General features: G+C 51.0%; 1 protein-coding gene across 5 annotated transcripts in view; it reads left to right on the plus strand.

Annotated features, from left to right (window-relative positions):
* cd82b (CD82 molecule b) overlaps positions 1 to 11,209 on the plus strand; it is a 45,694-nt gene extending 34,485 nt beyond the window's left edge. For 3 of the 5 annotated variants that reach the window (XM_069895191.1, XM_069895209.1, XM_069895200.1), the window contains exons 5-8: positions 920 to 994; positions 4,635 to 4,742; positions 5,594 to 5,752; positions 6,573 to 6,878. In XM_069895191.1, the coding sequence (XP_069751292.1) occupies positions 920 to 994; positions 4,635 to 4,742; positions 5,594 to 5,752; positions 6,573 to 6,863 (633 nt within the window). In that variant the 3' untranslated portion in view covers positions 6,864 to 6,878. Of the gene's footprint in view, positions 1 to 919; positions 995 to 4,634; positions 4,743 to 5,593; positions 5,753 to 6,458; positions 6,543 to 6,572; positions 6,879 to 8,355; positions 8,914 to 10,869 lie in introns of those variants that run through there. The other 2 variants (XM_069895216.1, XM_069895223.1) reach the window with 2 other exon arrangements.
* Positions 11,210 to 11,771: the final 562 nt, after the last annotated feature.

Here is an 11,771-nt window from a genome sequence, read left to right on the forward strand (position 1 = left end):
AGGTACATTATGATACACAAACAGTAATTTATATCATGAATTACTACTATCACAGCAGGAAAAGAGATGGTATTTATCTAAAGATAGATACATAAATATTCCCAGTTGCAATTTGTGAGGAAACACAAAATGCCATGGCAGGATTGCAGTCTGAACATTTGGGGGTTGTGGCATTGTTCATGGTGAGGGTTACGGTCATAGAGAAAGGGTCAAGAGCTTGACAGCTGTTGGAAGAAACTGTGGTTAAACCTAGAGGTGCCGGTGTTCAGGCTTCTGCCCGAAGGGAGCAGTGAGAAGAGATTGTAACCAGGGTGATGGGGGTTCATTATGATGTTGACAGCCTTCTTGAGGCAGAGCCTCACATAGATGTCTGCAATGTGTGGGAGTTTGAAGCCTGCAATGGACCTGGATATATTTGCTATCTTCTGGAGGCTCTATATGTCTGGGCACTGGAGATTTAACAGATTGATGTTAGTGATTCTAGTGGTACTGGGGAAGTGATACAAGAGGGTGGGATGATTGCAATGCATGCCAGGAGCAACTCACACAATTCTTCGCACTCAGGTGTTGCAATCTCTGGGGTGGGGTCTGCCTCCAATCACCTCACCTCCTTGTGAGAGGCTGGAGTGATTGGGGAGGAAGGTCCTCCCCTGTTGGTCCATTGCAACTCCCAAGGCCAAGGGGTGCTCTGTGACCTCCCGACTTCAAGCCCTGTGCATCCCCACCTGCCCAAACCTCGAGGCGCAGATCTGGCACCACTGCTTTCTCCGTGGAAGATGATTCACTGGAAAGCAGAGTGTGTTCTGCTGGAGGGGGGAGCCCACAAGAAAGGCCGTTACATTGCAGCAAGGTGGGATGGCTCCCTTCCACCTCACCACTCTGTCAGTGCTCTTGTCTGATGGGCCGTCTTGTCTTGCAGTATTTCACCTGCCTACTATTAATCCTGATTGCACAGATCACTGCTGGTGTGCTGATCTACCTCCAGAGAGACAGGGTGAGTTACAGGCAGAATCGCTCGCTTTGGGGGCATGGACTCTCCACAGTGTGGGTGTGTGCATATGTATGTGTGCGTGCGCAGGTATGGGTATGTCCCAGAGACTGTGTGTTCTATTTGTGCACGCATGAATGTGTATCTGTGCATGTGCTTGCATATCTATGTGAGTCTGAATTATGTTTATGTGTATGAATCTATGGATGTTCATGTGTGTGTTTGTGCACACACTTGTGCATGCATTAGCCTGTGCACACATGTGGCTGTGTGTGTGTGTGTGTGTGTGTGTGTGTGTGTGTGTGTGTGTGTGTGTGTGTGTGTGTGTGTGTGAGAGAGTTCCAGTGGGTGCCTGTGTGTGTGTGAGAGAGTTCCAGTGGGTGCCTGTGTGTGTGTACATTTGTGTGTGGAAGTGTGTAGGTGTGTGTGCACACACACAGGCACCCACTGGAACTCACACACACACACACTCGAACCCCTTCCCTACACCACAAAAGATCTCCCTGGAGAGAAGATGCGCCTCTCTCCCCCTCCCCCCTCACCTCACCCTGCAGCTAGTGTGAGGTGAGCATGTCCCACAGGTTGCGGGAGGGGCTGAAATACTGAAACAAACTGAAGAGGGTCTCAGCTTGATCCCCACCCAGTCCCTCCACCTTGAACCCTTGCTTGCGGCCCTGCCTGAGCTTCCCTCTTACAGTTCCAGTCCTCTGCCCTCATCCTTTCCCTCATGGACAAGGCGAGAGAGTTCAGAGCGTAAGGTATCCCGGCAACAGAACAACCAGTCCAGATGAATGGTCGTGCTACCAGCGCAACTGTGGGACTTCAAGCCTGTCAATATTCTGGAACGAGAAAAGAATTGGCCAGGAATAAGAGTGACCACCAGCTGCCAGATTGGTGTGAAATCATCTGATTTTTGGGGAGGAAGTAGTACATCCATACCAGGTGCCCCACAGATGGGGCAGCATCTTAAATACAACTAAATCAATGTAACTAATAGCCTTACTTATGGGGGAGTTTGGGTGGGCAAATAAATCTTGATCAAACCCTGAAGATGATGAAATCCGGCAAAAAAAACCATAAAGTGCTGGAAACACTCAGCAGGTCAAAGATCATCTTTGAGCAACAGTTCACATTCACGACTCTCAGACTTCGGTTTGTCCAGGACACAGAGCAGAGGACATTACAGAACAGCACAGGCCCTTCTTCCCATTATGATATGCCAACCTATGCAAACCTATTCCACAACAATTTATCACTCGCTTTATCTTCCATCCACATCCCTAACTAAGAGTCTTTTGAATGTCCCCATTGTACCAACCTCCACCACCACCCCAGCAATGAATTCCAGGAACCCACCACCTGCTGAGTAAAAACAACTCCATTGTTCTGATGAAGGTGCTCTTTGTCTTAACTCTGTCCCACTCAACCAGACGCTGAGTGATCAGCTGAATGCTGCCAGCATTTTCTTCCTCAAAACCAATATAAAGCTACTCCTTCACCTCCTGTGCAGCTCTCACCTTTAGCCAAGGCGGCTGCATCTTTGCAGAAAGACCTGGAGCTGTTTACTATTCTGAAGCAGGGCTCTGTGGCGCCGCACAAGCGTGCACTGGACCTGAATTGGAGGAAAGCCAGGGAAATGGAGAGTTGCCAGGACAATCCTGGCCCTTCTCCAGGAAATGGGAGCAGGAGCCAAGGGGACCGTGGATCCAGGCCTGGTCCAAGGCAGTTCCCTGGGATAGATTTTCATTTTTGTAACAGCTTTCCCTCATCTGTTAATTCTTGAACGAGCTCCCAGTGTGAGGAATGCAGCCACGACACTTCCTGTTTTCTGTTCCGTCTCCCTGCACCCGATGGAAGGTCTCCAGTTTGTTTTATGCTTATAGATAACTCCAGTAACGAATGGCACTGTAGCCTGTATGTGTGCAGTGAGACCCACTAGGACAGGGCAAGTTGTGGGAGTAGAGTTGGTCAGAGTTGCACTTGGCTGGCATTTCTCTCTGAATCAGGATGGGTCATAGGGGTTGATTGGACAGTGGTAAACAGGGTATCCCTTCCGTTTCCTGTCCCATTACACTGCCGGTCAGCTGCACTCTCCCCAACTTCTCCTTCCCCTCCACCTCACCTCCCTTCCACCCCTCCTTCCCCTCCACCCCAACTCCCTTCCACTCCCTCCTTCCCCTCCACCCCTTCCTTTCCCTCTGTCTCCTCCCCTGCTCCTCCCCTCCACCCCCTCCATCCCCTCCCCTCCATTCCCTCCCCCTGCTCCTCCCCTCCAGCCTCTCTTTCCCCTCCATCCCCTTCACCCCCTCCTACCCTTCCACCCTCTGTCTCAACTCCCTCCACACTCTCCTCCCCATTCTCTTCCTGCCCTCCAACCTCTCTACATTCCCCTCTGTCCTGACCCTACTTCATTCCTGTCCTCTCCCCTCCCCTTCCCATTAACCCTCCCTTTTCTGTCCCCTTCCCCATTACCCCTCCCCTCCCTGTCACCCCTCCCCATCTCCATCCCCTCTCCCCTCCCTGTCCCCCCTGTCCCCCCCTCCTCCTCATCCTCCCTCCCCTACTCTGCACACCCTCAGCCCAGACCCACTCCCCTCTTCTCTTACCTCACCCCTGATCCATCTTTCCACCTTCCCACTCCCCAGTGGACTGTGCAGCCTGGGTTTGTGCTCAACAATCCGCATTGAGCAGTACAGCATGCTGGTAGGCCTTTCTGCCCACCATGTCTCTGCTGACCCATTCACCCACACTTGGTCCATACCTTTCCCTGCCTTGGCTATTCAAGTGCACGTCCAGATGCTTCTCCAACATCATGAGAGCCTCTGCCCTCATCCCCTCTGGCCCTGCATTCTCAACTCCAACCACCCTCTGCAGGAAGCAGTTCTCCCTCGGTCCTCCTCCTCCTCCTCACTGTTTCCTGATACTCACTGTCTGCCCCACCTACCACCCCCCCACCCCCCACCCGTCATGTTCGACACCTCGATCAGATCGCTCCGCAGGTCCAGGTAAACAATTGAGATCCCACCCCTCACATAACATCAGATGGAGTTCCATGAGGAAAGGCTAATCTTTTCTGTTCTACACTCATCCCACAATTAGCACAACCCTATTACAATCATCCACCGGCCCAGGTTCAAATCCACCACTGTCTGTACTTTCTCCCGTAGGTTTTTCCCGGATGATCCAGTTTTCTCCCCGTTCCAAACATGTATTGGGTCAGTAGGATAATTGGTTGCATTTGGAAGAGAATCCTGGGAGGGCTCGTGGGCTGGAAGGGCCTGTTATCGTGCTGTACATCTCACTGGGGATGTCCAAGGGGAACAGATCTAGGAATTGTGCACCATTCCAGCCTTTTCACCTTGTCAGGGCAGAGCATCGTCCTCTACTGGGACAGTCACAGTCACAAGGAGCTTGGTGGGTGAACAGAGGCTGCGGGTCTCGAAGGGGGTCCCAGCCCTTCCTTCTTACTCATGAGGGGCATGCTCCAGGGCTGGTCTAAGCCAGCACTGTCACCACAAGGAACTTAGTTTCCATCCCTGTCACAGGCCACAGGGCACGTCATTCTGGCCTCCCTGTCAGGATCTTGCTGCTGTTATCCTCCTGTGACTCCAGCTCCTTCACTGAAACCTTTTCCTTTCCTCTCCAGCTCAAGGCAGAGATCGCTGATGTCATTCACCAAATGATGGTGACCTACAACCCACAGGAAAACCGTGACAAAAGCTTCGGGGCAACCTGGGATTACATCCAGAGGAAAGTGAGTGAGAAACTATCTTCCCCATGGTGGGGATCAAAGGATTCAGGCGAGAGGGAACACCTGCCCCAGGGTGGGGAGGGGTCCAGGAGTGAGGGAACACCTACCCCAGGATGGGGAGTGAGGGGTCCAGGTGTAAGGGAACACCTGCCCCAGGGTGAGGAGTGAGGGGTCCAGGTGTAAGGGAACACCTGCCCCAGGGTGAGGAGTGAGGGGACCAGGAGTGAGGGAACACCGACCCCAGGGTGGGGAGTGAGGGGTCCAGGTGTAAGGGAACACCTGCCCCAGGGTGAGGAGTAAGGGGTCCAGGAGTGAGGGAACACCTACCCCAGGGTGGGGAGTGAGGTGTCCAGGTGTAAGGGAACACCTGCCCCAGGGTGAGGAGTCCAGGAATGAGGGAACATCTCCCCCAGGGTGAGGAGTGAGGGGTCCAGGTATGAGGGGAAACGCCTTTCACCACATTCCCTTCCCCTCCGTCCCTCTCCGACACCCATTCCCCTCCCACCAGCTTCCTGCCCCTTTCTACCCATCCTCTCCCCTACCCCCTTTCCCTTATCCTTGACCCTTCCCCATCCATCTTTTTCATTTCTCCCTCCCTTGCAGCCCTCCTCTCACCCCTTCCTCCTTGCCTATTCTCTTCTTCCCCCTTTCCCCCTCCCTTCCCCCTTCCTCTGCTCCATTCCCTTCCTGTTCCTCCCCTCCCATCTCTATCCCCTCTCTTCCCTTCCCCACCCTTTATCCAAGGATGAGGGTGTTGTGCAGTGTGGGGTGCTGGGTGAGGGTGAGGGGGGGGAGGGTGGTGGGTGGCTGCAGGCTGTTGTTACTGCTCTGACAGGAGGTGTTTCTACATCCAGCTCCACTGTTGTGGTTGGTTAGGCCCTTCCAATTGGACAGAGAACGTAGTGGTAAAGAACAGCTCAGAGATTCTCTTTCCCTGCTCCTGCCACCAGCGGAGCGAGAATGACACCCTGCCCGAGACGGGTTTCTGCGAGGGAGTGGTGCCGTATACTAAGGTGAGTGAGCCTTTCACTGCCCATCCCCCCACCCCCGACCCCCTCACGATGCTGGAGGCAGGGTGGGGAAGCTCAAGCACTGAGAACACCAATGGGTTTCTGCCCTGGGGACACAGACTGGGCCCAGAGTAACATGGCCCGGAAAAGGCCAGTTTAGGGACAGAACTCCCTCGACACTCCTCCCTTGACCCTACTCTCTGACCCTCTTCCTCCCGACCCTCCTCCTCCCCAGCCCTCCTTCCCAACCCTCCCCCCAACCTTCCTCCCTGACCCTCCCCCCAACCTTCCTCCCCGACCCTCCTCCCCGACCCTCCCCAACCCTCCTCCCAGCCTTCCTCCTCCTCCCCCGACCCTCCTTTCCTAACCCTCCTCCCGACCCTCCTCCCTGACCCTCCTCCCCAACCCTCCTCCCTGACCCTCCTCCCCAACCCTCCTCCCCAACCCTCCTCTCCCTACCCTCCTCCTGACCCTCCTCCCTTAACCCTCCCCCTTGACCCTCCTCCTCCCGACCCTCCTCCCCTGACCCTCCTCCTCCTCCCCAACCCTCCTCCCCGACCCTCCTTGGACCCTCCTCCCCGACCCTCCTTCCCCCAACCCTCCACCCATTGATCCTCTGCCCATCGATCCTCCTTCTCCCCCAGTGGGTGATGGGGACCCAGGGGTGGTATGTACCCGGTCTGATTTCATCCTCTTCCACTTGCCCCAGGGTTGTGTGTCCAGTGTGGAGGAGTGGCTTTCCAGCAACATCGGACTCATCTTTGGGGTGTGCATTGGAGTGGCAGTGATCGAGGTAGGCTGATCCTCATATCCCTTCCCATAGGAAAACCTTCACCTTCACACTTCTCCTGGAAAATGGCAGATGACTCCCAACACCCCCCACCCCTTCCCCTCTGGCAGAGAAACAAGGAGTGAATTCCTCACTCTGGAACAGCAGGAAGGAAACTTACAAACATGTGTTCTGCATTATCCTGTCACTAGGAACCACGTGCAGGTCTCGTGGGGAGGGACATTCCCACCACCTGCTCCGTGTACTGGAGTGGGCACTGCCCCACCTTGGGAAAGTCTCTTGGCTGGGTGTGAATGGGAAGGTTGGTTTGTTCCACAGAAGTGAGGGGATTGGGAGTTGAGAGGTGGAGGGTGATGATGAGATGGGAGATGCAGGGCAAGGGGCTGGGGTTGGGAGGTGGGTGTAATGGGTTGAGGGAGGGGGCATGCTTGAGGGAGGTGGGATGTGGGAGGCCAGGGGTTGGATGAGGGTTGGAGATGGGGAGCAAGGGGTGGATGGGGAGTAAGAGGTTGAGGGGGAGGTGGGGACAAGGGATTGAGGGAAGTGGGGACAGGGTTGGGGGAGAGGTGAGGACAAGGGATTGAGGGGAAGTGGGGATGAGGGATTGGGGTGGGGACAAGGGGTTGGGGGGAGGTGGGAACAAGAGGTTGGGGGGGAGGTGGGGGGAGGTGGGGACAAGGGGTTGGGGGAAAGTGAGGCCACGGGGTTGGGGTGAGAGGGAAACCAGAGGACCCAGACGAAACCCATGGAGTCACGATGAGAGTATGCAGACTTCCTACAGACAAACAAGATGCCGGGAGCTATGAGGCAGTGGCTCTACCTGTGGTACCAACCCACTGCTCCATAGCCATTGCAGAAAGCTTTGCTGAAGCTCAGAAGGCTGTCACAATCGCTGCGGTTAGCAAGAGGGAGGAACGTTGGAGGATGGGCTACTATTTCAAGGGGGCTGGGCTATAAAAGTTGGGAAAGATGAAATTTTATTGAAGGTGATTCAGAGCCGACACTGTGGGTGTTATCTGTAACAATACTTTTTGAACCATCGCTCTTTGATACCAAACTGTACAGGCTGATGGGTGTAGTGATGGACACTGTTTGGAACAGATAGTTGTGTCATTTACTCATCATGATCAATGCCATTTTGTTGTCTGGGACTCCTTGGAGACGTGCAACAAAGCTGCAATTCCAGCATTTCCTCTCTCGTTCAGATACATTTTCACCTGACAGGAGGTGTTTCTACATCCAGCTCCACTGTTGTGGTTGGTTAGGCCCTTCCAATTGGACAGAGAACGTAGTGGTAAAGAACAGCTCAGAGATTCAGTTGTGGTGGCTTCATTACAGGAAAGATGTAGATGCTTCCGAGAGGGTGCAGAGGAGATCTCCCAGGGTGCTCCCTGGATTGGAGAATGTGTCTATAAAGCATGGTTGCCAGAGCTAGGGCTTTTCTCTTTGGAGTGAGAGTGAGAGGTGACCTAATAGAGGTGTGTAAGATTAAGGGAGGGGGGGCTTAGATTGGGTAGACAGTCAGCACCTTTTACCCAGGGTAATAATAGCAAATCTGTTTAAAGTGAGTGGAGGAAAGTTTAGGGGAAATGTCAGAGGTAACGTGGTTTTTTTTTAACACAGTTATGGGTGGCATTGCCAGGGGTGGTGGTGAAGACTGGTGCAATACGGGCATTTAAAAGACTCTTAGGCACATTGATGTCAGGATCTGGATGTGGGTGAGGGAAGGGTTGTGGAGTATGTGTATGGCAGGTCATCACGACATTGTGCGCTAAAGAGCGTGTCCTTGCTGTAATGTTCTCTGCTCTATTCGCAGTTGCTGGGAATGATCTTGTCAATGAGTTTGTGTAAGAACGTGGAGCAGGAAGACTACAGCAAAGTTCCAAGGTACTGAGATCTTCCAGCAGCTGTGGGTCACCTGAAGTGTGTACGATAATCAGTGAATAACACGATTTGATTGTTCAACCTTTGTATTTGCTTCACTGCTTGTTACTTTTACCTTATATACTTCAGCACTTTATTATCATTATTAAAACTGTTGATCAGTATCTATTTTGTAAAGATGATGTTTTCTACTTTAGAGAACGTTTAGCATGTTATCTTTGTAAGGGAACAATTGTAATAAAGATTCAAGCAGTGCATGTGATTATTCTACACATCTCTATATTAAATGTTGGGGCCAGCATGGTGGAATGTGCCTTTGAGGGAGATTCCAGTTGTGGATCAGAGCTTTAGCAAATCAACAATCTTCCATGTTTTCTATCAGTTTTAAAAAAAAATGCATCTTGAATAATTTTTCTAAACATTGTACACAAAAGCTCAGGAGGTCTTGTTGTCCATCATCCAGCCCCAATAAATACACTTGTGAAAACGAGTTTGCGCAGGCATTCCTTTATTTCAAAGGGTTATCGGGGTGTGAGAAGGACCACCGGCACCAACAACATGATGGCACGGTGGGCAATTAGCGCCATGCTGTTACAGCACCAGATACCGGAGTTCAAATCCAGCGCTGTCTGTACTGTAAGGAGTTTGTACTTTCTCCCCGTGTCTACATGTGTTTCCTCCAGATGCTCCGGTTTCCTCCCACCCTTCAAAATGTACCAGGATTGGTGGTTAATTGGGTGTGTAATTGGGCACCACAGGCTCAGGGGCCGAAAGGGCCTGTTACCATTGGTGTGTGTCTAAATTTAAATTTAATTTAATGACCTTTGGTTATAACTGGGAGTGTGTATCTCCGCCAGGGCCTGTTCAGCTGTTCACTTCAGTCAACGAGGAGCAGCTGCTGGCAATAATTGCGGCAAGTTATAGCTGCAGCACAGAAACATGCTCTTCTGCCCATCAGTTCCATGCTGGCCATTACCCCCCCCCCCCCCCCCCCCATTTATCCTCATCTCAATTACCAGCACTTGGTCTGTAGCCATTTGGGATTCAAGTATGTAGAGATGCTCATTGTACATAGGGAGAGTCCCTGTCCACCCATCCCCTCAGGAAGTGTGCTCCAAACACGTCCATGCTCGAGGTGAGAGAAACTTTCCCAGATGTCCTCTAAACTCTGCTCCTGCACTTCAACCCATGCTCTCAGATTAAACACGCATTCTCCAATTTAAGTCACTCTGATTTAATGCATGATTATAACCCACTCTTAGTTAACCCCCATCTCCAATTTAACCCACATTTTAATTTAACCCACACTGATTTAACGCACAATCTCTTTTTTAACCCTCTTCGATTTAACCCACTCCAATCTACACACTTTGATTTAACCCACAAGCTCTGATTTAACCCACTCTGATTTAACCCACAAGTTCTGATTTAACGCACGAGCTCTGATTTAACCCACTCTGATTTAGCCCACAAGTTCTGATTTAATGCACGAGCTCTGATTTAACTCACTCTGATTTAACCCATAAGCTTTGATTTAACCCAGTCTGATTTTGCCATCCTATTGTGGGAAAACATTTCTCACTATTACCCTATCTCTTCCTCTCATCATTTGGCAGGGTTTACATTTGAATTACAGATGGGTAATAACAAAAGGGCTTGTCCATAAGGTTCCTTGTTGGGTTGTACAGAGAAGAGATCCAAGTGTTGAGTGTCACTGAATGAGTCTTTTGACACAAGATGATAACCTCCATCCGGGAGCACATGGAGGTCGATCTCGGGTTTCCCAAACCTCAACATCCCTACAACAGAATATTATGTCTAGCTTAGTCCCAATTTTCTCAAACATTCCATGCCGGCAAAATTTGAGGCAAGAAAGTTTACCTCATTCACAATGTTTTTGGCTTTGTTCCCATTTTCCAAATAAACACTGCATGATTTCACTTTCCCGAGCAAGCCTTTCCATTTCTTTGTCAAGCATTTGCCTTGTCTCTCATTGTCAAAGTAAGCACTTTGCTCTCACTTGCCAAACATTATAAATTTAAATTTAGCCATACAGACATACAACACGGTAACAGGCCATTTTGGCCCTCAAGTCCGTGCTGTCCAATTTACACCCATTGATCTACACCCCCGGTACGTTTTGACTGGTAGGAGGAAACTGGACACCCCAGAGGAAACCCACATAGGCACGGGGAGAATGTACAAACTCCTTACAGGCAGCGTGGGATTCGAACTCTGGTCCCAATCACTGAGGCTGTGACACCGTTGCGCTAACCACGATGCCAACCTTGCCACCCCAAATACAGGCCGAGGTCTGTTCTACACTCCAGACAAGGGTAAGTTTAGTCTGGGGTGGTTCAAAATATCAAAACTGCTGGTGAAGCCTTTCATTCTGATTTTGCTGTCATCTCAGAACTTCGATATTAAAAATGTAATTTCTTTTTAGATTTACAGCGCAGTAACAGGCCCTACTGGCCCACGAGCCCGTGTCCCCCCAATGCATCGATTAATCTACAATCCAGTACGTTATGAAGGGTGGGAGCAAACAGCAGCACCTGGAGGAAACACATGCAGACTCGAAGAGAACATACAAACTCCACATAGACAGCGTCAGATATAAACCCGGGTTGCTGGCGCTTTAAATGCATTGCGTGAACCACGCCGCCCATCACAGATGGTTTATCACTGAGAGGGGGTGAAAGGGTTAACTCACTGCAATTGAGCACGATTACTGACCACTGAACTCTTAGCCAGTTGTTTCTTATTAAATCTTCTGTGACTGTAAATTTTGAAGTGCCTCCTTCATTAATTTCATCTGGGCGAAATGCGTCCTTGATGGCTGAAAGAAATGGGGGTGGGAAATACAGCGTTGCTATAATGGAGTCATTATCATCACAGCACAGAAGTAGGCCCCTCAACTCCACTCAGATTCTACCCCTCACAGATGCACCAGGAGCAGGTTACAGGAGACAGTCAATCAATTGACTGGCTCATCCATGGGACCAGGAGCACGGGGAGAATGTGCAAACTCTGCACAGACAGCACAGGTCAGGATCGAACCTGGGCCATTAGGCTGTGAGGCAGCTCCTGTACTGGCTGCAACAATAACCTGGCACTGGCCTCCCCTGAATATGGCCGAGATGTCTGTAAAATATGACCTTCCTCCCCATTATAGGGATTACCCAGCAGCCACAAACAGATCAGTTAAACCCTGGTGGTTAGAAACTTTCACAGACTATGATTAGGGAAATTATCAGTGGTTTAAATTAAAAACAGAATGCTGGAGAAATTTAGTAGGTCAACTCTATACTGAAAAGGTAAAGATAGAAAATCGACGTTTCGGGCTTG

The sequence above is a fragment of the Narcine bancroftii genome, chromosome 1, assembly GCF_036971445.1.
Source record: "Narcine bancroftii isolate sNarBan1 chromosome 1, sNarBan1.hap1, whole genome shotgun sequence".
Lineage (NCBI taxonomy): Eukaryota > Metazoa > Chordata > Chondrichthyes > Torpediniformes > Narcinidae > Narcine > Narcine bancroftii.